This window comes from Ranitomeya variabilis, chromosome 4 (genome assembly GCF_051348905.1).
Source record: "Ranitomeya variabilis isolate aRanVar5 chromosome 4, aRanVar5.hap1, whole genome shotgun sequence".
Taxonomy (NCBI): Eukaryota; Metazoa; Chordata; class Amphibia; order Anura; family Dendrobatidae; genus Ranitomeya; species Ranitomeya variabilis.
Genome location: NC_135235.1, coordinates 624,106,243 through 624,131,110, shown reverse-complemented (window position 1 = coordinate 624,131,110; position 24,868 = coordinate 624,106,243). Strand labels below are relative to the sequence as shown.

Below are 24,868 nucleotides of genomic sequence, written 5' to 3'. Positions count from 1 at the left end.
GCCGGTCCTCTGCTGGCAAGGCAGGGTCGTTCTTCATACCTGCTTCAGATGCGGTCCCTCCGGTGCCGATCTGCTCCGTCTCCGCTGGGGTCTGGAACGCTAGTTGCAGGGCCTTGCGCTGTGGCGTTGTCATCTCCGTTTGCAGCATTTCGCTTTCCGGCAGAGCCTTGCTTTCTGGCTTCGGAGCGCTGGAACTTCTTTCTTGCTCCGGACCAGACGAGGCTGCCGACAGACGTCTGGTGAGGCTCCCGATGAAGGTCTTCTTCCACCCGGCCTCAGTGCTCAGCTGCATCCGCAGGAGTTGGTCGCTGAGCTCATCCACTCCGGCCGGCAGGAAGTCAGTATCAGCGGTGGAGGCCTGGTCACGGTGTCCCTCCGGGTAGCTGGGGGAGTCCTCTGCTCCGACCCCACGCTCCGGTTCCGGGCAGCTCGCCATGGCGTCCTCCACATGGTTCGCTTCTTCTTCTTCATCCTTTTCCCGCTCTCTCCTCCGTGGGCGGTTTCGCTTTCTTTGCCTCCGCCCTCCATTAAGGATTAGGAGGCGGATCTCGGCTGCTGACGGACACATCCTCAAGGGACAGAAATACTTAGACTGGGCGGCCATTGTCTTTTGCGCTCTTCAGCTTGTTTACGCCCACTTCATGCCCCTCTTCTTCTCCTGCGCTCTCCTTAGCGCTGTAATGGCGGCGGTTTTGGGGGAACTTTTGGCGGCAAGTGGCAGTCCACAGTCTTTGCAATAAGTCACAGTCCAAGCACAATAATCACAGTTCCAAGGCACACATGACATGATTCTTCAGGCTTAAGTAGATCCTGTTCGTGACGCCAAGTTTGCAGCACCCCCACTGCCGCAGGGCCGAGGGGTACCCGGTACCGGGCCTCTGAGTCTCTGCTCTGGGGTTGTCACGGTGGCTAGACCCGGTCCGTGACCCTGCTGAGGGGCGCCCAATGAAAGGTGTGGATGGTGGTGGTAGTGCGGTGCAGTGCTGGTCACAGTAAATAACGAGGACACCAGGTTGCAGTCTCTTTACCTCTTTACTGAAGGCTTCAGGATCCTCAGTCCGGAATACGGTTAACCAGGCTGCGCAAGTCCGGCCGGTCCGATGGCACCTCCAGAGTTCCCTTTGCAGGTGGAAATCTGTGCCTACCTTCTAGCGCTTGTGTGTTGCGGTCCTCCCCTGCTGTGCTTACGGGATAGTCCCCACAACTGTTGTGTCTGTTTCTCGTGTTCCCTCACAACTCGATTCTGATGTTCTTCTTCGTCCCCCAGATGATATGGCTAGGACGCACCCGTATGACGGGTAGGCTCGGAGCTCTTCCTGGACCGTAGTGTCGCCCTTCTCCTGTTGTTGCCCCCTATGTCTTCGTAGGTGATTTGTGTGAGACAGCCCGCCTATAGCTGACTGTCCTGCCGTAGGTTTGAAGTATTGCTTGGAGCCTAGTACTTCCTCGGCGTTCCGGCCACCGGCTACGCGCCTCAGTAGGATGTTGCCTCGTCTTACAGCACGACTCCTACTGGTATTTCTCCTTGTTGCGTTGATCTCGTTTCTCACTCAGCACAATATACCTCGCTTCTCGTCCTTTCTTAGGGCACCGCCGCTATCTAGTGCAGGCGCGGTCCTGTAACGTTCTCTCTGTTCGCTAGGCCTCTGTCAGGAACCCACCCCTGACAGGGACCCCCCTGAGTCTCTCCCCGCAACACCCTCTGCCACAGGGTGCTGCCTGTTCGATTCCCAGTCAGCTTCTCTCTAACTTCCTGTCTAACCCCCAGTTTTACCAGATTGTGAGGAGTGGCCTAATACATAGCACCCTTAGCTCCCCCTGGAGGCCAGACCGTGAAGTGTATTAGTGTCTGTGATACCTGGTCAGGTGAATTCCTTCAGTGCCATCAGACGTACCATAGCCCCCCTTAGCGGCGGGGCATCAGTACTGCAACGACCAGGACTCTGGGGCGCTGCACTCCCCCCCGGTTAAATCCAGTACTCCTGGACTGGGAAGAAAACAACAATACATGTCAGCAAAAAGACATACAATTTTGAAAATGCAGTAACAATAAGTAAATTTGAACAGAGCTTCCCTTTATGGGAGGTGAGGACACTTGAACGTTACAAACTTGGTTAAATACTTTAAATAGCATATTATAAATAACTTTTCTTACCCAACCGGGTATTCTACTAAGTGCAAAATTTTGAACAATAATTTAACGTTGCCTTTAAGGACGTACACGCTGAATCCACTAAAGACCTTCTTATAAAACATTATAAGGCTAATCAACTTTTTCCTTCATTTTCCATCTTTACATCTGCAGGACCGCCTGTCTATCTGCCCCAGGCCTACTGCCTCTCGTTCTGTTGCAGGACCGCCCCTTTCAGCCCAGGCCTACTGCCTTTCTGCTACTATACACAGTATAGAACGTATCATCCATCTCTCAGTTCAGGATCACCGAGCCATCTCTGTATGGCTCCTAGGAGGACTCACCGACTAACCCCGTACGGGCCCACTTCCTGTCCTCATTCTCTGACACATCATTAAACATTTCTTACTATCAACTCTCTGACTACATATAACTTTACATATAAGCATTATCACTATTTCTTTTAAGGCATCATTATACTTTAAGTGCTATGGGTGAACGTTCCCTTTAAGAAGGAACCAAGTCTCTATGAGGTAGTGCAACTTCTCAAGCTGCAAGTCCGTACGCAGCAAGGACTCCGGTACTGCTTCCAGGAACAGTTTCTTCGCAAAGAGTCCTTTCTTTTATAAAACCAGTAGAGGGCACCTTTAAGAAGGTGCAAACTATTTACAAGGAGTTTGTAATCATGCAGTGTTCATGATCCAGCAGTTCATTTCCACAATAATAAAACAGGAACAAAAACAAAAAGCAGAAGAAGGGATCCCGGGTAAACAAAGGGATCCCTTTAAGAATAACCCTAGTCGGGTTTTTAAAGCAGCAAAAAGCAGGGAAACAAACAGTTAACTATTTACATATCCATGGCATCGAGGTTTACTCTCGCTCTGGCGGCCGTAGCTCCGCATAGACCTCGCTCGGCAAGGTGATCGGCGAGATCGGGGCCTTTAAGAAGTGCTCCCTACCCGTGGCTCGATCCCAGGGTGTAAGGCGCTGGAGGCTATAGGTCCCAGGGAGAGGGGGTGCCGTGACGGGGCCTATCAGCCGGTCCTCTGCTGGCGAGGCAGGGTCGTTCTTCATACCTGCTTCAGATGCGGTCCCTCCGGTGCCGATCTGCTCCGTCTCCGCTGGGGTCTGGAACGCTAGTTGCAGGGCCTTGCGCTGCGGCATTGTCATCTCCGTTTGCAGCATTTCGCTTTCCGGCAGAGCCTTGCTTTCTGGCTTCGGAGCGCTGGAACTTCTTTCTTGCTCCGGACCAGACGAGGCTGCCGACAGACGTCTGGTGAGGCTCCCGATGAAGGTCTTCTTCCACCCGGCCTCAGTGCTCAGCTGCATCCGCAGGAGTTGGTCGCTGAGCTCATCCACTCCGGCCGGCAGGAAGTCAGTATCAGCGGTGGAGGCCTGGTCATGGTGTCCCTCCGGGTAGCTGGGGGAGTCCTCTGCTCCGACCCCACGCTCCGGTTCCGGGCAGCTCGCCATGGCATCCTCCACATGGTTCGCTTCTTCTTCTTCATCCTTTTCCCGCTCTCTCCTCCGTGGGCGGTTTCGCTTTCTTTGCCTCCGCCCTCCATTAAGGATTAGGAGGAGGATCTCGGCTGCTGACGGACATGTCCTCAAGGGACAGAAATACTTAGACTGGGCGGCCATTGTCTTTTGCGCTCTTCAGCTTGTTTACGCCCACTTCATGCCCCTCTTCTTCTCCTGCGCTCTCCTTAGCGCTGTAATGGCGGCGGTTTTGGCGGGAACTTTTGGCGGCAAGTGGCAGTCCACAGTCTTTGCAATAAGTCACAGACCAAGCACAATAATCACAGTTCCAAGGCACACATGACCTGATTCTTCAGGCTTAAGTAGATCCTGTTCGTGACGCCAAGTTTGCAGCACCCCCACTGCCGCAGGGCCGAGGGGTACCCGGTACCGGGCCTCTGAGTCTCTGCTCTGGGGTTGTCACGGTGGCTAGACCCGGTCCGTGACCCTGCTGAGGGGCGCCCAATGAAAGGTGTGGATGGTGGTGGTAGTGCGGTGCAGTGCTGGTCACAGTAAATAACGAGGACACCAGGTTGCAGTCTCTTTACCTCTTTACTGAAGGCTTCAGGATCCTCAGTCCGGAATACGGTTAACCAGGCTGCGCAAGTCCGGCCGGTCCGATGGCACCTCCAGAGTTCCCTTTGCAGGTGGAAATCTGTGCCTACCTTCTAGCGCTTGTGTGTTGCGGTCCTCCCCTGCTGTGCTTACGGGATAGTCCCCACAACTGTTGTGTCTGTTTCTCGTGTTCCCTCACAACTCGATTCTGATCTTCTTCGTCCCCCAGATGATATGGCTAGGACGCACCCGTATGACGGGTAGGCTCGGAGCTCTTCCTGGACCCTAGTGTCGCCCTTCTCCTGTTGTTGCCCCCTATGTCTTCGTAGGTGATTTGTGTGAGACAGCCCGCCTATAGCTGACTGTCCTGCCGTAGGTTTGAAGTATTGCTTGGAGCCTAGTACTTCCTCGGCGTTCCGGCCTCCGGCTACGCGCCTCAGTAGGATGTTGCCTCGTCTTACAGCACGACTCCTACTGGTATTTCTCCTTGTTGCGTTGATCTCGTTTCTCACTCAGCACAATATACCTCGCTTCTCGTCCTTTCTTAGGGCACCGTCGCTATCTAGTGCAGGCGCGGTCCCGTAACGTTCTCTCTGTTCGCTAGGCCTCTGTCAGGATCCCACCCCTGACAGGGACCCCCCTGAGTCTCTCCCCGCAACACCCTCTGCCACAGGGTGCTGCCTGTTCGATTCCCAGTCAGCTTCTCTCTAACTTCCTGCCTAACCCCCAGTTTTACCAGATTGTGAGGAGTGGCCTAATACATAGCACCCTTAGCTCCCCCTGGAGGCCAGACCGTGAAGTGTATTGGTGTCTGTGATACCTGGTCAGGTGAATTCCTTCAGTGCCATCAGACGTACCATAGCCCCCCTTAGCGGCGGGGCATCAGTACTGCAACGACCAGGACTCTGGGGCGCTGCACTTGTACTACAGAGATTCTGCTCCTTCCCTGACAAGCAGGGCAGAAAGCCATTTCTATTGGCTACTCAGCAGTGTACATGGCAGGGAGACTCCAGGATTATGCTGGTCTTGTTTGTTGAGATACAAGCTGTAGTTTTTATCATAAGCATTTTAAGGTCCATTAGACTTTCGGATCTTTTTTTATTCCATTTTTTTTGGGGGGGAATCCTGTGTTTTTGCAATGTAATTATTTTTTTGCAATCATTATATGGGGAAAATACTATGATATTTTATTATTTCAGACAGTTACATATGTGGTATGCCACACGTAACTTTTTTTTTACTTTTTAGATTTCTTTTTTTGGGGAAAAGGGGGGTGATTTCAGCTTTTATAAACTGTATGTGCATATATTTATAACGTACATTCTTTTAGGCTTTGAACCTGTGATTGCTTATACACTGCAATACTACAGTAAAAGCGCTGATCTTGTAGGTGTAAAACCATGGCCTTCAGCAGACCCCGGACCACCAAAACAATGTCATTGATGCTTGGTATCGTGAACAGAAGATCACCATGCAGTTAATTGAGGTAGTGAGCATGTGTGACCAGAGGTGTATCTAGCCCTTCCTGCACCCGGGGCAAAGGATCAGTTCGGCTCCCCCCCCCCAAAAAAAACCTCCCCCATTTGAACCTTAACTCTATTGAAACTGTATGACCAAGCCAAGGTACATTCCTGAATCCCCATAATATTAAAATAGATACCATAAAAATTAATTGAGACATCAGTATTTTAAGTGTTTTTGAATGTCCATATTGAATCAGGAGCCCCATATAATCCTGCATAATGGTTAATAACGGCCCCATAAGATGCTCCATAGACACATTTGCCCAATATAGTGCTGCAGAAACGTTGATTATGGCCCCATAAGATGCTCCATAAAGATATTTGCGCCATATAGTGCTGCAGAAACGTTGATTATGGCCCCATAAGATGCTCCATAAAGAAATTTGCCCCATATAGTGCTGCACAAACGTTGATTATGGCCCCATACAGACACTTGCCCCATATAGTGCTGCACAAACGTTGATTATGGCCCCATACAGACACTTGCCCCATATAGTGCTGCACAAACGTTATGGCCCCATAAGATGCTCCATACAGACACTTGCGCCATATAGTGCTGCACAAACGTTATGGCCCCATAAGATGCTCTATACAGACACTTGCCCCATATAATGCTGCGCAAATGTTATGGCCCCATAAGATGCTCTGTACAGACACTTGCCCCATTATAGTGCTGCACAAACGTTATGGCCCCATAAGATACTCCATACAGACACTTGCCCCATTTGCTGTTGCTGCGATAAAAAAAAAATCACATACTCACCTCTCCGTCGCTCAGGCCCCCGACACTTTCAATATTCACCTGCTCCTCGTTCCGGCGCCGCTCCATCTTCAGCGTCTTCTGCACTGACGTTCAGGCAGAGGGCGCGCACTAACCACGTCACCGCGCCCTCTGACCTGAGCGTCACTGCAGAAGATGCTGAAGACGGAGCATTGCCCGGAACGAGGAGCAGGTGAATATCGCGCTGCACTCCCCTTCCCGTTATACTCACCTGCTCCTGGCTCGGTGCAGTCCCTGCTTCCCCGGCGCCGGCAGCTTCTTCCTGTACTGAGCGGTCATTGGTACCGCTCATTACAGTAATGAATATGCGGCTCCACCCCTATGGGAGGTGGAGCCGCATATTCATTACTGTAATGAGCGGTACCATGTGACCGCTCAGTACAGGAAGAAGCTGGGGCGCCAGGGAGCCAGGGACCTGCAGGGACCGCGCCAGGAGCAGGTGAGTATAATTAGACAGCCCCCGCTCCCCCTCTCCTGCCGACCCCTGGGTATGACTCAACGAGGAGCCTCGTTGGACCGCCGCATCATCAGGCGGCCCGCTGGTGCACCCCTGTCGGCTGCGCCCGGGGCACATGCCCCAGCTGTCCCCCCCTGGATACGCCACTGTGTGTGACCACCAGCACTCTGGAAATTTAGTGGATGTGCACATTGCTAAGCCACCATACTATATATGTAAATGTCATAGCACTTCACCAGATAATTTTTCTTAAGAGATTATATTTAAAAAAAAAACAACTTGTAGCGTTATTTAGATTCACATACTATTCTTTGCAAAATTAAACACTTTCGAGGTACTGCTTAAGAATACGATGATTTATTGAATCTTCTTCTTTCAGGACATGCCTTAAAATGCAGAACACATCCTGCACCGAGGACAGGATTCAGCATGCGTTAGAGAGGTGTCTGCATGGGCTCAGTGCTATACCTGGATCTTCCTCCTCCACTTGGACAGGTAAGATCTCTGTAAATAAGCTATCACAAGGTACTACAACGCAGAGACTGAGGGTGGAGACAGTGACTGCAGCCTTGTTTGAGTATCCCAGTATTCTCAAACAAAGTGTCATCAAAACAGGAATAGGTACAAAAAAATATAGCAATTCGATTAGAGATGGAAGGCTAGGGACTTTTTAATTAAACCATATTAGAAAAATGCTGATATTATTAAAATAAAATTTAGAGAGACATTTAGAATGAAAATCTGTATTAGTTTTGGACCAATCCTTTCATGTAGACCTACCACTTGTCAAAAATAATATGCAATTTCTTACCTGGTGTAAATGGTGCTGTACTCCTGAATCCGGTGCATCTCTCTGTTCCTGAGCTATGGCCTCCTCTTACCTGTATATAAATCTAGGGCTTTTTTAGTCAACTGGGCGTGTCATCATGAAGATGGCCACAGAGAAAAGTTGAGGGCCACACCCACCTGGGTAACAGATTTATTTACAGAGAAGAGGAGGCCATAGCTCAGGAACGGAGAGTCGAGGGAACAATAGAATAAGATCTTCGGATTCAGGTGAACAACGGCATTTACACCAGGTAACAAAATGACATTTGTTACAAATGACACACATCCTAAAAACTGAACTCTGAAGACTATGAAAAGCTATTAAGATAGGTTGGACAGCTGATGGAAATTGCTTATGTGAAGAACAGACTAATAAAAATACCGCATGGTATCGGCTTCCCTTCAGCTAGGTAACAAACTTCATTTGTATAAATAAGGGAAGTGTTCTGATATTTCTTAGCACCGTGAGAAAGTAACTTTTCACACACTTCACTGTAACTTACGACGGTTGACCGTGCACCTTGTAGTCATATCACTCATTGTCACAAACATTGTTGCCTTCCAGCGGGGCTTTGTCTTAATTACTGGAGCTTGGAGGAGCTGGTGAATCGTGAGGCTGCCAATCACATTATACTGGCTGAGAAAATCCTGGACAGGACAAGAGAGGTGAGGAATGACCCCATGTATCAACTCCTACTAGAGTCCAGTGAATCATTCCATTCGCAGGAGCCTGGTCCAGCGGCCACTGTGAACAACCACCATCTAACTGCCGGAGTTCCCCGCGCCTCTTCTGTTTTGCAGGCCCATCATGACATCATCATTGCGGCATGATGCGTGCATGAAGTCACGCTGTGCAAAATAATCAGAAGAGATGCCAAGGACTCTAGCAGGTTGGAGGATGTTGGGATGGCTTCTGCCTAGTGGCCTTGGACCACAGATGTGGCCGCTGTACTACGGTTCTGTGATTTGATTTGCTCATCTCTGTCTCCTACCATAAGCATATCACTTGCTATGGGTTATTCACGGCTGTTCCAAATGAAAGTTCTCCTTACCATCAGCTAGAAAAGGGAATGAATGGGTTAAATAGACTTCATCTAACTTTTGTAGAGGTCGGCCAACTATCTAATTTGTATTGTGGTCTCCATAGACATGTGGATGAAGTAGAGGGACAAACTGGACATGATGCATTACAATGCCCAATCCTTGTGTATCACTGGGAAACAAGTAGCTTCCTCACATCTCACCACTAAAAACACATGAATATCCTGCTGAACTGAGCGTGCATGTGTATGAGGGAGGTAGGAGAGATAACTGTCAGGTGAAAAAGTGCTGACCGCCATCTGAAATAATATACAGCAAGTGGGCTGAGGTCTCACAACTCAATTCTCAGGATATAGCAAAAAGAGAGGAGAGTAAACTCTACCAAATAATGGCTGAAATCCTGGGGATGACATCGTTGGTCACATCTTCTGGAAAACATGACCTGATGAGCATTCTCAATTGAAGATTTAATTTTTTTTGTTAATCACGTTTTCCTTCTTATTTAGACAACTTTAATAAACAACCTCAGAAAGCAAGATGTTTCACCTTGAAATCCACAAGTTTGAAGGGCATTTCACTCGTCAGAAATACTCTGATCTTTCTGTGACATGAAGACACTATGACATAAAAAGTAATAGAATAACATAATCAATAACATAGCAGTCACTGAAACTTCTAAAATATTTACTCTAGGTACAACCTACTATAACACTGCTCCTATATACAAGAATATAACTACTATAATACTGCTCCTATGTACAAGAATATAACTACTATAATACTGCTCCTATTTATAAGAACATAACTAATATAATACTGATCCCTATATACAAGAATATAACTACTATAATACTGCCCTCTATGTACAGGAATATAACTACTATAATACTGCCCTCTATGTACAGGAATATAACTACCGTACTATAATACTGCCCCTATGTACAAGAATATAACTATTATAATACTGCCCTCTATGTACAAGAATATAACTACTATAATACTGCCCCATATACAAGAATATAACTACTATAATACTGACATCTATGTACAAGAATATAACTACTATAATACTGCTCCTATGTACAAGAATATAACTACTATAATACTGCACCTATGTACAAGAAAATAACTGCTATAATAAAGCCCTCTATGTACAAGAATATAACTACTATAATACTGCACCTATGTACAAGAAAAAAACTGCTATAATAAAGCCCTCTATGTACAAGAATATAACTACTATAATACTGCCTCCATATACAAGACTATAACTACTATAATACTGCCCCTATATACAAGAAGATAACTACTATAATACTGCTCCTATGTACAAGAATATAACTACTATAGTACTGTCCCCTAAGTACAACACTATAACTACTATAATACTGCCCCTTATGTAAAAGAATATAACTCCTATAATACTGCCCCTATATACAAGAATATAACTACTATAATACTGCCCTATGTACAAGAATATAACTACTATAATACTGCCCCTATATACAAGACTATAACTACTATAATACTGCTCCATTGTTAAAGAATATAACTACTATAATACTACTCCTATATATAAGAATATAACTGCTACAATACTGCTCCTATATATAACAATATAACCACTATAATACTATCCCTATGTAGAAGAATATAACTACTATAATGCTGCCTCCTTTGCACAAGAATATAACTACTACAATACTGCAACTATTTATAAGAACATAACTAATATAATACTGATCCCTATATCCTAGAATATAACTGCAATAATACTGCCTCCATATACAAGAATATAACTACTATAATACTGCCCTCTATGTACAGGAATATAACGACTATAATACTGCCCCTATGTACAAGAATATAACTATTATAATACTGCCCTCTATGTACAAGAATATAACTACTATAATACTGCCCCATATACAAGAATATAACTACTATAATACTGCCCTCTATGTACAAGAATATACCTACTACAATACTGCTCCTATGTACAAGAATATAACTACTATAATACTGCCCCTATATACAAGAATATAACTATTATAATACTGCCCTCTATGTACAAGAATATAACTACTATAATACTGCCCTCTATGTACAAGAATATAACTACTATAATACAGCTCCAATGTACAACAGTATAACTACTATAATACTGCCCTCTATGTAAAAGAATATACCTACTATAATACTGCACCTATGTACAAGAATATAACTGCTATAATAAAGCCCTCTATGTACAAGAATATAACTACTATAATACTGCCTGCATATACAAGAATATAACTACTATAATACCGCCCTTTATGTACAGGAATATAACTATTATAATACTGCCCTCTATGTACAAGAATATAACTACTATAATACTGCTCCTATGTACAAGAATATAACTACTATAATACTGCCCATATATACAAGAAGATAACTACTATAATACTGCTCCTATGTTCAAGAATATAACTTCTATAATACTGCCCTCTGCCCCTTATGTAAAAGAATATAACTACTAAAATACTGCCCCTATATACAAGAATATAACTACTATAATACTGCCCTATGTACAAGAATATACCTACTATAATACTGCACCTAAGTACAAGAATATAACTGCTATAATACTGCCCTCTAAGTACAAGAATATAACTACTATAATACTGCCCCATATACAAGAATATAACTTCTATAATACTGCCCTTATGTACAAGAATATATCTAATATAATGCTGCCCTCTATGTACAAGACTATAACTACTATAATACTGCCCCTGTATACAAGAAGATACCTACTATAATACTGCCCCTATGTACAAGAATATAACTACTATAATACTGCCCTCTATGTGCAAGAATATAACTACTATAATAATGCTCTCTATGTACAAGAATATAACTACTATAATACTGCCCCCATATACAAGCGTATAACTAGTATAATACTGCTCTCTATGTACAAGAATATAACTACTATAATACTGCCCCTATGTACAAGAATATAACTACTATAATACTGATCCTATGTACAAGAATATAACTACTATAATACTGCCCCTATGTGAAAGAATATAATTACTATAATACTGCCACTTATGTAAAAGAGTATAATTGCTATAATACTGACCCCATATACAAGAATATAACTACTATAATACTGATCCTATGTACAACAATATAAATACTATAATACTGTCCCCTAAGTACAACACTATAACTACTATAATACTGCCCCTTATGTAAAAGAATATAACTACTAAAATACTGCCCCTATATACAAGAATATAACTACTATAATACTGCCCTATGTACAAGAATATAACTACTATAATACTGCCCCTATATATAAGAATATAACTACTATAATACTGCTCCATTGTTAAAGAATATAACTACTATAATACTACTCCTATATATAAGAATATAACTGCTGCAATACTGCTCCTATATATAAGAATATAACCACTATAATACTATCCCTATGTACAAGAATATAACTACTATAATGCTGCCTCCTTTGCACAAGAATATAACTACTACAATACTGCAACTATTTATAAGAACATAACTAATATAATACTGATCCCTATATCCTAGAATATAACTGCTATAATACTGCCTCCATATACAAGAATATAACTACTATAATACTGCCCTCTATGTACAGGAATATAATGACTATAATACTGCCCCTATGTACAAGAATATAACTACTATAATACTGCCCTATATGTACAAGAATATAACTACTATAATACTGCCCCATATACAAGAATATAACTACTATAATACTGCCCTCTATGTACAAGAATATACCTACTATAATACTGCACCTATGTACAAGAATATAACTGCTATAATAAAGCCCTCTATGTACAAGAATATAACTACTATAATACTGCCTCCATATACAAGAATATAACTACTATAATACTGCCCTTTATGTACAGGAATATAACTATTATAATACTGCCCTCTATGTACAAGAATATAACTACCATAATACTGCTCCTTTGTACAAGAATATAACTACTATAATACTGCCCATATATACAAGAAGATAACTACTATAATACTGCTCCTATGTAAAAGAATATAACTACTATAAAACTGCCCTCTATGTACAAGAATATACCTACTATAATACTGCCCCTATGTACAAGAATATAACTACTATAATACTGCCCCATATACAAGAATATAACTTCTATAATACTGCCCTTATGTACAAGAATATGACTAATATAATGCTGCCCTCTTTGTGCAAGACTATAACTACTATAATACTGCCCCTATATACAAGAAGATAACTACTATAGTACTGCTCCTATGTACAAGAGTACAACTACTATAATACTGCTCTCTATGTACAAGAATATAACTACTATAATACTGCCCCCATATACAAGAGTATAACTAGTATAATACTGCCCTCTATGTACAAGAATATAACTACTATAATACTGCCCCTATGTGCAAGAATGTAACTACTATAATACTGCCCTCTATGTACAAGAATATAACTACTATAATACGGATCCTATGTACAAGAATATAACTACTATAATACTGCCCCTATGTAAAAGAATATAATTACTATAATACTGCCACTTATGTAAAAGAATATAATTGCTATATGTAAGAGTCATGTCGGTCTGGTAATCGGGGGCAGATATATCTCGCCCAGGTACTTGTCCTATGTGAATTAGGCCGCTCAGTATCTTCAGGATGCCGAGGGGTTAATAAGTGCAGGAATAAAGGATGACCAGCTGGGGGTTTCCATCGTCAGCCTGGGGCACACAGATTGCCTGTCTGTGTGAGACAAACGTGAGTGAGAGCTGTGATCAAGGACTATGTGTTGTTAGCTGGGTGGGAGAAGCCCCCCCAGTTGTTAAGATAGCAACGTATTGGTTTAGTTAGTGCCGGACAGGCTAGGATTTATTTTTATGTTTTGTTTTTTCTATGTTGCTTTCACTTTAATAAACCTGACCTAAGATCAGCCAACTTGCAAACCTGCTGTCGCCTCAGAATTCAATGCACAAACCACGTGACCTTTGACCCCAGCAAAGGCGATCCCGGAGTGTTTTGTTACATTGTGGTGGAGAACGCGGGCATTAACGTGGGACAGGCGACAGTATGGAAGACGTGGTGAAAGCCCTAGTACAGTCCACTGCCGTACAGCAGCAGGCCACTGCCGCACAGCATGAAGCTAATTGCTTGATGGCCGCACAGCTGAAGGAGTTAGTGGACATGACGGGTGCAGACCGCCAGCTTCTCCAACAGGTGGTGCAGCGCCTGGTGAGCATGCCTGAGGTGGACCCAGAAGCAGAGTCCAGAAGGATCCATGTGAGTCGATACTGGCAAAAGCTGACTGCAGAAGATGACGTCGAGGCATACCTGACAACGTTTGAGCGGACGGCCTTGAGGGAGAAGTGGCCGAAGGCACGTTGGGCCGATTTGATTGCCCCGTTTCTCTCCGGCGAGGCCCAAAAAGCTTACCATGACTTGGACCCGGAAGAAGCTCAGGACTTTGAGAAGCTGAAAGTTGAGGTCCTGGCCCGGCTGGGGGTGACGACGGCTGTCCGTGCACAGAGGGTACACCAGTGGACATACCAGCCAGATAAACCGCCGCGGTCTCAGATGTTCGACCTGATCTACTTAACAAAGAAATGGTTGCAACCCGAGGTACTGACAACACCAGAAATAATCCAGCGGATTGTCCTGGACAAGTACCTGAGGGTACTACCACCAGCGCTGAGAAGGTGGGTAAGCCAAGGAAATCCCACGACCGCGGATCAACTTGTGGAGTTGGTCGAGCGTTATTCCATGGCAGAAGGACAAGTCACTCCCTTTAAAACGGTGATCGACCATGTAACACAAATGCAGGACCGTATTGCCGCTGTGATGCCCATTGTTAAGGACCATATGCTACAGGCCCAGGGAGCCCAGAGGCAAAGTTATGATAGAGGCGCTAAGGTCCGTACATTTGCATCTGGGGATAGGGTGTTGATCCTGATCCCTACGGTAGATAGTAAATTTCTGGCGAAATGGCAGGGTCCCTTTGAGATCGTAGGTAGAGTTGGTGAAGTGAACTATAAAGTGTACCAGCCTGGTAAGAGAAAACCAGAACAGATTTATCATGTGAATCTGATAAAGCCCTGGAAAGACCGCTCTGCCCTAACGGCGAATCTGCCCCAACCGGTTTGCTCACCTACCGTACCGGAGGTGCAGATTGCCGAGACTCTCTCGGAACAACAAAAATCTGAGGTTAAGCAGTTTTTGTTACAGAACCGACAGTTTTTCTCGGAAAAACCTGGCCGGACTAAGCTGGTGAAACATGAGATTGTCACAGAACCTGGGGTCACAGTTCATGCGAAGCCCTACCGGATCCTGGAAGCGCGCCGTGAAGCCGTCTCCCGGGAAGTAATGGCAATGGTGTACTTAGGAGTCATTGAGGAGTCGCACAGCGCCTGGTCCAGTCCAATCGTGTTGGTACCTAAACCGGATGGCTCCATCCGGTTTTGTAATGACTTTAGGAAACTGAATGCGGTTTCTAAATTTGATGCGTACCCTATGCCCCGGGTCGATGAGTTAATCGACCGGCTTGGTAAAGCCCGATACATTACGACCCTGGATCTAACAAAGAGGTACTGGCAGATCCCTCTGGCGGAGGCGGCCAGAGAGAAGACGGCATTTGCTACACCGGAAGGTCTGTTCCAGTATGTCTACATGTCGTTTGGACTTCACGGAGCTCCAGCAACGTTCCAAAGATTGATGGATCGAGTCTTGAGGCCCCACAGGCAGTACGCCTCGGCCTACCTGGATGACATCGTAACTTACAGCATGGACTGGGAAACTCACCTCCAGAAGGTACAGGCAGTGATTGATGACCTACGAGACGCGGGCTTAACGGCGAACCCCAAGAAATGCCACATCGGACTTGAAGAAGCCCGCTACTTGGGCTACGTGATTGGCAGAGGAGTGGTTAAACCACAGATCGACAAAATACAGGCAATTCAGGGCTGGCCGCAACCAGTGAACAAGAAACAAGTACAAGCTTTCCTGGGGATTGCCGGCTATTATCGCCGGTTCATACCCAATTTTGCAGCCATGGCTACCCCTTTGACGGACCTTACCAAAGGGAAGGGTTCCGTCATGGTAAAATGGACCTCGGCTGCTGAAGAGGCCTTCCACAGCCTGAAACGGGCTTTGTGCTCTCAGCCAGTACTAGTGGCTCCTGATTTCAGCGGCGAGTTTGTGGTGCAAACTGATGCCTCTGATACTGGTGTCGGAGCTGTACTTTCACAGGTGAGGGACGGAGTGGAACACCCGGTCCTCTACCTCAGCCGGAAACTGAATGTACATGAGCAGAGGTATGCCGTAGTTGAAAAAGAGTGCCTAGCCATTAAATGGGCTCTCGACTCCCTCAAGTATTACCTGGCGGGTAGGAAGTTTAGGCTGGTCACGGACCATGCCCCTCTCAAGTGGATGCACCTACACAAGGACCGTAATAGTCGGGTAACCCGGTGGTTCCTTGCTCTGCAGGCGTACTCTTTTACGGTGGAGCACTGCCCCGGGATGCAGATGGGGAACGCTGATGCCCTGTCCCGAGTGCACTGTTTCAGGAGTGCTCTTGCTCGACCGGAGCGGTCTGAGCAAAGGGGGGGGGGATGTGTAAGAGTCATGTCGGTCTGGTAATCGGGGGCAGATATATCTCGCCCAGGTACTTGTCCTATGTGAGTTAGGCCGCTCAGTATCTTCAGGATACCGAGGGGTTAATAAGTGCAGGAATAAAGGATGACCAGCTGGGGGTTTCCATCGTCAGCCTGGGGCACACAGATTGCCTGTCTGTGTGAGACAAACGTGAGTGAGAGCTGTGATCAAGGACTATGTGTTGTTAGCTGGGTGGGAGAAGCCCCCCCAGTTGTTAAGATAGCAACGTATTGGTTTAGTTAGTGCCGGACAGGCTAGGATTTATTTTTATGTTTTGTTTTTTTCTATGTTGCTTTCACTTTAATACACCTGACCTAAGGTCAGCCAACTTGGAAACCTGCTGTCGCCTCAGAATTCAATGCACAAACTACGTGACCTTTGACCCCAGCAAAGGCGATCCCGGAGTGTTTTGTTACATATAATACTGACCCCATATACAAGAATATAACTACTATAATACTGCTCCTATGTACAAGAATATAAATACTATAATACTGCCCCTTATGTAAAAGAATATAACTACTATAATACTGCCCCTTATGTAAAAGAATATAACTACTATAATACTGCCCTATGTACAAGAATACAACTACTATAATACTTCCCCTATATAGAAGAATATAACTACTATAATGCTGCTCCATTGTTAAAGAATATAACTACTATAATACTACTCCTATATATAAGAATATACTGCTACAATACTGCTGCTATATTTAAGAATATAACCACTATAATACTATCCCTATGTACAAGAATATAGCTACTATAATGCTGCCTCCTTTGCACAAGAATATAACTACTACAATACTGCAACTATTTATAAGAACATAACTAATATAATACTGATCCCTATATCCTAGAATATAACTGCTATAATACTGCCTCCATATACAAGAATATAACTACTATAATACTGCCCTCTATGTACAGGAATATAACGACTATAATACTGCCCCTATGTACAAGAATATAACTACTATAATACTGCCCCATATACAAGAATATAACGACTATAATACTGCCCTCTATGTTCAAGAATATAACTACTATAATACTGCCCTACAAGATAACTACTATAATACTGCCCTCTATGTACAAGAATATACCTACTATAATACTGCCCCTATGTACAAGAATATAACTACTATAATACTGCCCTCTATGTACAAGAATATAACTACTATTATACTGCCCTCTATGTACAAGAATATAACTACTATAATACTGCCCTCTATGTACAAGAATATACCTACTATAATACTGCCCCTATGTACAAGAATATAACTACTATAATACTGCCCTCTATGTACAAGAATATAACTACTATTATACTGCCCTCTATGTACAAGAATATAACTACTATAATACTGCCCTCTATGTACAAGAATATAACTACTATAATACTGCCCTCTATGTACAAGAATATAACTACTATAATACTGCCCTCTATGTACAAGAATATAACTACTATTATACTGCCCTCTATGTACAAGAATATAACTACTATTATACTGCCCCATATACAAGAATATAACTACTATAATACTGCCCTCTATGTTCAAGAATATAACTACTATAATACTGCCCTCTATGTACAAGAATATACCTACTATAATACTGCCCCTATGTACAAGAATATAACTACTATAATACTGCCCTCTATGTACAAGAATATAACTACTATTATACTGCCCTCTATGTACAAGAATATAACTACTATAATACTGCCCTCTATGTACAAGAATATACCTACTATAATACTGCCCCTATGTACAAGAATATAACTACTATAATACTGCCCTCTATGTACAAGAATATAACTACTTTTATACTGCCCTCTATGTACAAGAATATAACTACTATAATACTGCCCTCTATGTACAAGAATATAACTACTATAATACTGCCCTCTATGTACAAGAATATAACTACTATAATACTGCCCTCTATGTACAAGAATATAACTACTATTATACTGCCCTCTATGTACAAGAATATAACTACTATTATACTGCCCCATATACAAGAATATAACTACTATAATACTGCCCTCTATGTTCAAGAATATAACTACTATAATACTGCCCTCTATGTACAAGAATATACCTACTATAATACTGCCCCTATGTACAAGAATATAACTACTATAATACTGCCCTCTATGTACAAGAATATAACTACTATTATACTGCCCTCTATGTACAAGAATATAACTACTATAATACTGCCCTCTATGTACAAGAATATACCTACTATAATACTGCCCCTATGTACAAGAATATAACTACTATAATACTGCCCTCTATGTACAAGAATATAACTACTATTATACTGCCCTCTATGTACAAGAATATAACTACTATAATACTGCCCTCTATGTACAATATAACTACTATAATACTGCCCTCTATGTACAAGAATATAACTACTATAATACTGCTCCTATATATAAGAATATAACTACTACAATACTGCTCCTATATATAAGAATATAACCACTATAATACTATCCCTATGTACAAGAATATAACTACTATAATGCTGCCTCCTTTGCACAAGAATATAACTACTACAATACTGCTCCTAATTATAAGAACATAACTAATATAATCCTGATCCCTATATCCTAGAATATAACTGCTATAATACTGCCTCCTATGTACAAGAATATGACCACTATAATACTGCCTCTATGCACAAGAATATAACTACTATAATACTGCCCCTATGTACAAGACTATAACTACTATAATACTATCCCTATGTACAAGAATATAACTACTATATTACTGCCCCTATGTACAACAATATATCTACTATAATACTGCCTCCTATGTACAAGAATATAACTACTATAATACTGCCCCCTATGTACAAGAATATAACTACTATAATACTGTCCCTATGTACAAGAATATAACTACTATAATACTGTCCCTATGTACAAGAATATAACTACTATAATACTGCCCCTATGTACAAGAACATAACAACTATAATACTGCCTCTATGTATAAGAATATAATTGCTGTAATACTGCGCCTATGTACAAGAATATAACTACTATAATACTGCCCCTTATGTAAAAGAATATAATTTATATAATATTGCCCTTGTATGTATGGTAATCTATCTACTAGAATACTGCCCCCTAAAATATGTTTACAATAATACACAATATTTTCACATAATAGACATAATACACCTGCTTGATCTCTTACAAAGAATGGTCATGTCAGGTGCAATGTTTCCCCTGAGGTTGATGGGAACCTACAGTCAATGAAGCAAAACATATTCTCTACCATCTGCTCTGTGAATGGAAGTTGAGGGGAAGAGACATTGCTTCCTGAGTTTACTCTCTTGTCCAGATCTCGGCTGGTAACAATGAGCCCACAAGACAAACAAGAAGGACTCTGCAGGAAGAAGGTTCTAGTTTCCAAACTTTAAACTCATAACAAACAACATGGAGGTCATTAATCAAGACAGGTGACATGAATTACTCCCCAGAGCCACCACACGACCTGCGCCTAGACAATGGGCCATCACAGTCACTGTATTGCTTTACTCTATTATGACCGCTTGTTTATACTGGTTGTCATTTTGAGCTTCCTTCATGAACTAAATTCACACTGTACGTATCAAATAGGCAAGTCTTTACGGAAACAAGACAGACATGTCCCAGCATTGTATGTATGAACCATCAATATCCACCGCACACAATGTTATACCAAAACCTAGAAAGATGTCATGCAGGATGGAAGCAGCACAATAAGGCTACATTCCCACAAAAAAATTTTGGTGATTTTTTTATGCTGCATATTTTAAAAAAACTGCAAGTACAGTGCCTACAAGTAGTATTCAACCCCCTGCAGATTTAGCAGGTTTACACATTTGGAATTAACTTGGCATTGTGACATTTGGACTGTAGATCAGCCTGGAAGTGTGAAATGCACTGCAGCAAAAAATAATGTTATTTCTTTGTTTATTTTTTGTAAAAATTGGGAAAAGTTTTGTCAGAGGGTCATTTATTATTCAACCCCTCAACCCACCAGAATTCTGTTTGGTTCCCCTAAAGTATTAAGAAGCAGTTCAGGCACAAAGAACAATGAGCTTCACATGTTTGGATTAATTATCTCTTTTTCCAGCCTTTTCTGACTATTTAAGACCCTCCCCAAACTTGCGAACAGCACTCAAACATGGTCAACATGGGAAAGACAAAGGAGCATTCCAAGGCCATCAGAGACAAGATCGTGGAGGGTCACAAGGCTGGCAAGGGGTACAAAACCCTTTCCAAGGAGTTGGGCCTACCTGTCTCCACTGTTGGGAGCATCATCCGGAAGTGGAAGGCTTATGGAACTACTGTTAGCCTTCCACGGCCTGGACAGCCTTTGAAAGTTTCCTCCCGTGCCGAGGCCAGGCTTGTCCGAAGAGTCAAGGCTAACCCAAGGACAACAAGGAAGGAGCTCTGGGAAGATCTCATGGCAGTGGGGACATTGGTTTCAGTCAATACCATAAGTAACGTACTCCACCGCAATGGTCTCCGTTCCAGACGAGCCCGTAAGGTTACTTTCAAAGCGTCATGTCAAGGCTCGTCTACAGTTTGCTCATGATCACTTGGAGGACTCTGAGACTGACTGTTTCAAGGTTCTCTGGTCTGATGAGACCAAGATCGAGATCTTTGGTGCCAACCACACACGTGACATTTGGAGACTGGATGGCACTGCATACGACCCCAAGAATACCATCCCTACAGTCAAGCATGGTGGTGGCAGCATCATGCTGTGGGGCTGTTTCTCAGCCAAGGGGCCTGGCCATCTGGTCCACATCCATGGGAAGATGGATAGCACGGCCTACCTGGAGATTTTGGCCAAGAACCTCCGCTCCTCCATCAAGGATCTTAAGATGGGTCGTCATTTCATCTTCCAACAAGACAACGACCCAAAGCACACAGCCAAGAAAACCAAGGCCTGGTTCAAGAGGCAAAAAATCAAGGTGTTGCAGTGGCCTAGTCAGTCTCCTGACCTTAACCCAATTGAAAACTTGTGGAAGGAGCTCAAGATTAAAGTCCACATGAGACACCCAAAGAACCTAGATAACTTGGAGAAGATCTGCATGGAGGAGTGGGCCAAGATAACTCCAGAAACCTGTGCCGGCCTGATCAGGTCTTATAAAAGACGATTATTAGCTGTAATTGCAAACAAAGGTTATTCCACAAAATATTAAACCTAGGGGTTGAATAATAATTGACCCACACTTTTATGTTTAAAATTTATAAAAATTTAACTGAGCAACAAAACTTTTTGGTTTGTAAGATTTATGCATCTGTTAATAAATCCTGCTCTTGTTTGAAGTTTGAAGGCTCTAACTTATTTGCATCTTATTAAACCTGCTAAATCTGCAGGGGGTTGAATACTACTTTTAGGCACTGTAACCCATTTTAATTAATGTGTGCAGAAATGGTGCAGAAAATCTGCAAACATCAAAAGCTCACCAAAAGCTCATTGTGGGAACGCAGCCTAAGAGTCTGTTACTTTCATATACAGTCATGAATGTAAGTGTTCACACCCAGAAAATGAAGTATTTCTCCCAGAAAATTATTGCAATTACACTTGTTTTGTTATACACATATTTATTTGTGTGTATTGGAACAACACAAAAAAAACAGAGAAAAGGCAAATTGGACATTATTTCACACACAACCCCCAAAATGGGCCAGACAAAATTGTTAAATTGTTGGCCCCTTTCCAAAATTGTGGGTAAACAACTTTGTTTCAAGCATGAGATGGTCATTCAAACTCACCCATGGCAAGCAACAGATGTGGGAAATATGAAAATCACACCTGAAACCAGATAAGTTGACTCAATCTTTGCATGTGTGTGCCACACGATGCATGGAGAACAGAAAGAGGAGAAGAGAGCTGTCTGAGGAAAAACAATCTCAAGGTTACAAGTCCATCTCCAGAGATCTTGATGTTCCTTCGTCCACGGTGCGCAATATAATCAAGACGTTTACAACCCGTGGCACTGTAGTTAATCTCCCTGAATGTGGACAGCAGAGAAAAATTGATGAAAGGTTGCAACGCAGAATAGTCCAGATTTTGGATATGTAGCCCCGTCAAGTTCCAAAGAAATTCAAGTTGTCTCGCACGCTCAGGGTGCATCAGTGTCCATCGACATTAGAATAACATGAAACGCTATGGTAGGAGACCCAGGAGGACCCTAGTGCTGACACCAAGACATAATAAAGCTAGAGTGCAGTTTGCCAAAATGTATATGAGTAAGCCAAAATCCTCTTGGGAAAGCGTTTTGTGGACAGAAGAGACCAAGATAGAGCTTTTTGGTAAAGGACATCATTCTACTGTTTACTGAAAACTGAATGAGGCCTACAAAGAAAAGAACACAGTACCTACAGTCAAACATGGTGGAGGTTCAAAGATGTTTTGTGGTTGTATTGCTGCCTCTGACTGTGCAAGGCATCATGAAATCTGAAGATTACCAACGGATTTTGGGTCACAATATAGTGCCCAGTGTCAGAAAGCTAGGTTTGCAACCTAGGTCATGGGTCTTCCAGCAGGACAATGACCCCAAATGTACTTCAAACAACACCCAGAAATGGAAACAAAGAGCTCAAGAAGTCTGAAGTGGCCAGCAATGGGTCAGAATTTAAATCCCATTGAACACCTGTGGAGAAATCTTAAAATTGTTGCTGGTGAGAGAAGGCGCCTTCAAATATGAGAGACCTGGAGCAGTTTGAAAAAGAAGAGTGGTCCAAAATTCCAGTTGAGAGGAGTAAGAAGCGTGTAGATGGTTATAGGAAGCGATGGATTGTAGTTATTTATTTCAAAGGGTGTGCAACCAAATATTAAGTTGAGGGTGCCAACAATTTTGTCCGGCCCATTTTTGGGTTTTTATGTGATATTATGTCTAATTTGCCTTTTTTCTTAGTTTTTTTTGTGTTGCTGCAATACACACAAGGGAAATACACACATGTATAACAAAACGTGTAATTTCAATAATTTTCCGGGAGAAATAATTAATAACAATTTCTTTATTGTTTTCACTATGTTATTTTTTAAGGTGTTATTTTGAGGGCAGCACGGTGGCGCAGTGGTTAGCACAGCAGCCTTGCAGCGCTGGAGTCCTGGGTTCTAATCCCACCTTGGACAACATCTGCAAAGAGTTTGTATGTTCTCTCCGTGTTTGCGTGGGTTTCCTCCGGGCACTCCGGTTTCCTCCCACATTCCAAAGACATACTGATAGGGAATTTAGATTGTGAGCCCCATCGGGGACAGCGATGATAATGTGTACAAACTGTAAAGCGCTGCGTAATATGTTAGCGCTATATAAAAATAAAGATTATTATTATTATTATTAATCATTTATACGTTGTTTTGTATTTTATTTGTGTTTATTTTGATTCAGTGTAGCAGGAGAGACAACCTGTGTTATCCCTGCACCTCTAAGAATACAGTGATTCTATCATGTTTAGATCCTTAGAATTTCTCAAAAAAAGAACGCTATATAGACCTATCTTCTGACATGGATAACAATAGAGATCACTGAGCTGTAAACTCAACATATTCTTAAAGGCTTTGTCCACTATTCGAATCATAAAATCCCCTCTCAATTACTATTTTCCCCTATATAAAATGTAAAAAAAGCCTGTAGTCATCTCCGTGCCAGTGCTGTTCCAGCGGCATCGCCGGTGAATCTCCTGTGACATTATATTGTCATGTCAGCCCTGCAGCTGCCATAGTCCATGACTTCACTCTCATTAAAATCATGGATGCCACACTCTGACTCCCTCCACATTTTAGCTACATCGGAAGGAGGTGAGAGTGGCGCGGACCATTACCGGATGCTGATTGGCTGCAGGGGACGCATCACATAATTATGTCACGCAAGCCCTGGGAGAAGTGAGAACATGCTGTTTTATTTTACATGGGGAAATGTAGTAATTGAGAAGGGGCTATCCAAGTAGCAGGCAACCCCCTTAACACCAAGGGTCTGTAGAACTCCTAATAATTTCCATCATTGTGAATTTTTTTTTTTTACTTAAATGGATGAATTTGGGGCTAGAAATCATTTTTGCACTTTGGTTTCATGAAAACTTTAAGCACTGTCTGACTTTATCAGGCTCTATGTTTCTCTGCACATTAAAAATTGCTATGGTCATAGATCAACTCAGAGGAGATGGAAAGAAAGCTAAAAGAATTAGAAATTCTACCATCGGACTGTCAAAATGAGCCAAGTTAAAGGGGTATTTCCATCTCTGAGCTCCTATCCCAATATGTAGTAGGTGTAATAATTGTAAT

The 24,868-nt window shown here is 42.9% G+C and overlaps 1 protein-coding gene across 3 annotated transcripts in view; it reads left to right on the top strand.

Annotated features, from left to right (window-relative positions):
- The window catches only part of PIK3R5 (phosphoinositide-3-kinase regulatory subunit 5), a 102,533-nt gene that overhangs the window by 53,898 nt on the left and 23,767 nt on the right, over positions 1-24,868 (top strand). For all 3 annotated transcript variants that reach the window (XM_077253533.1, XM_077253535.1, XM_077253536.1), the window contains exons 2-3: positions 7,345-7,460; positions 8,359-8,459. In XM_077253533.1, coding sequence (XP_077109648.1) covers positions 7,358-7,460; positions 8,359-8,459 — 204 coding nt within the window. In that variant the 5' untranslated portion in view covers positions 7,345-7,357. The remainder of the gene's footprint in view (positions 1-7,344; positions 7,461-8,358; positions 8,460-24,868) is intronic.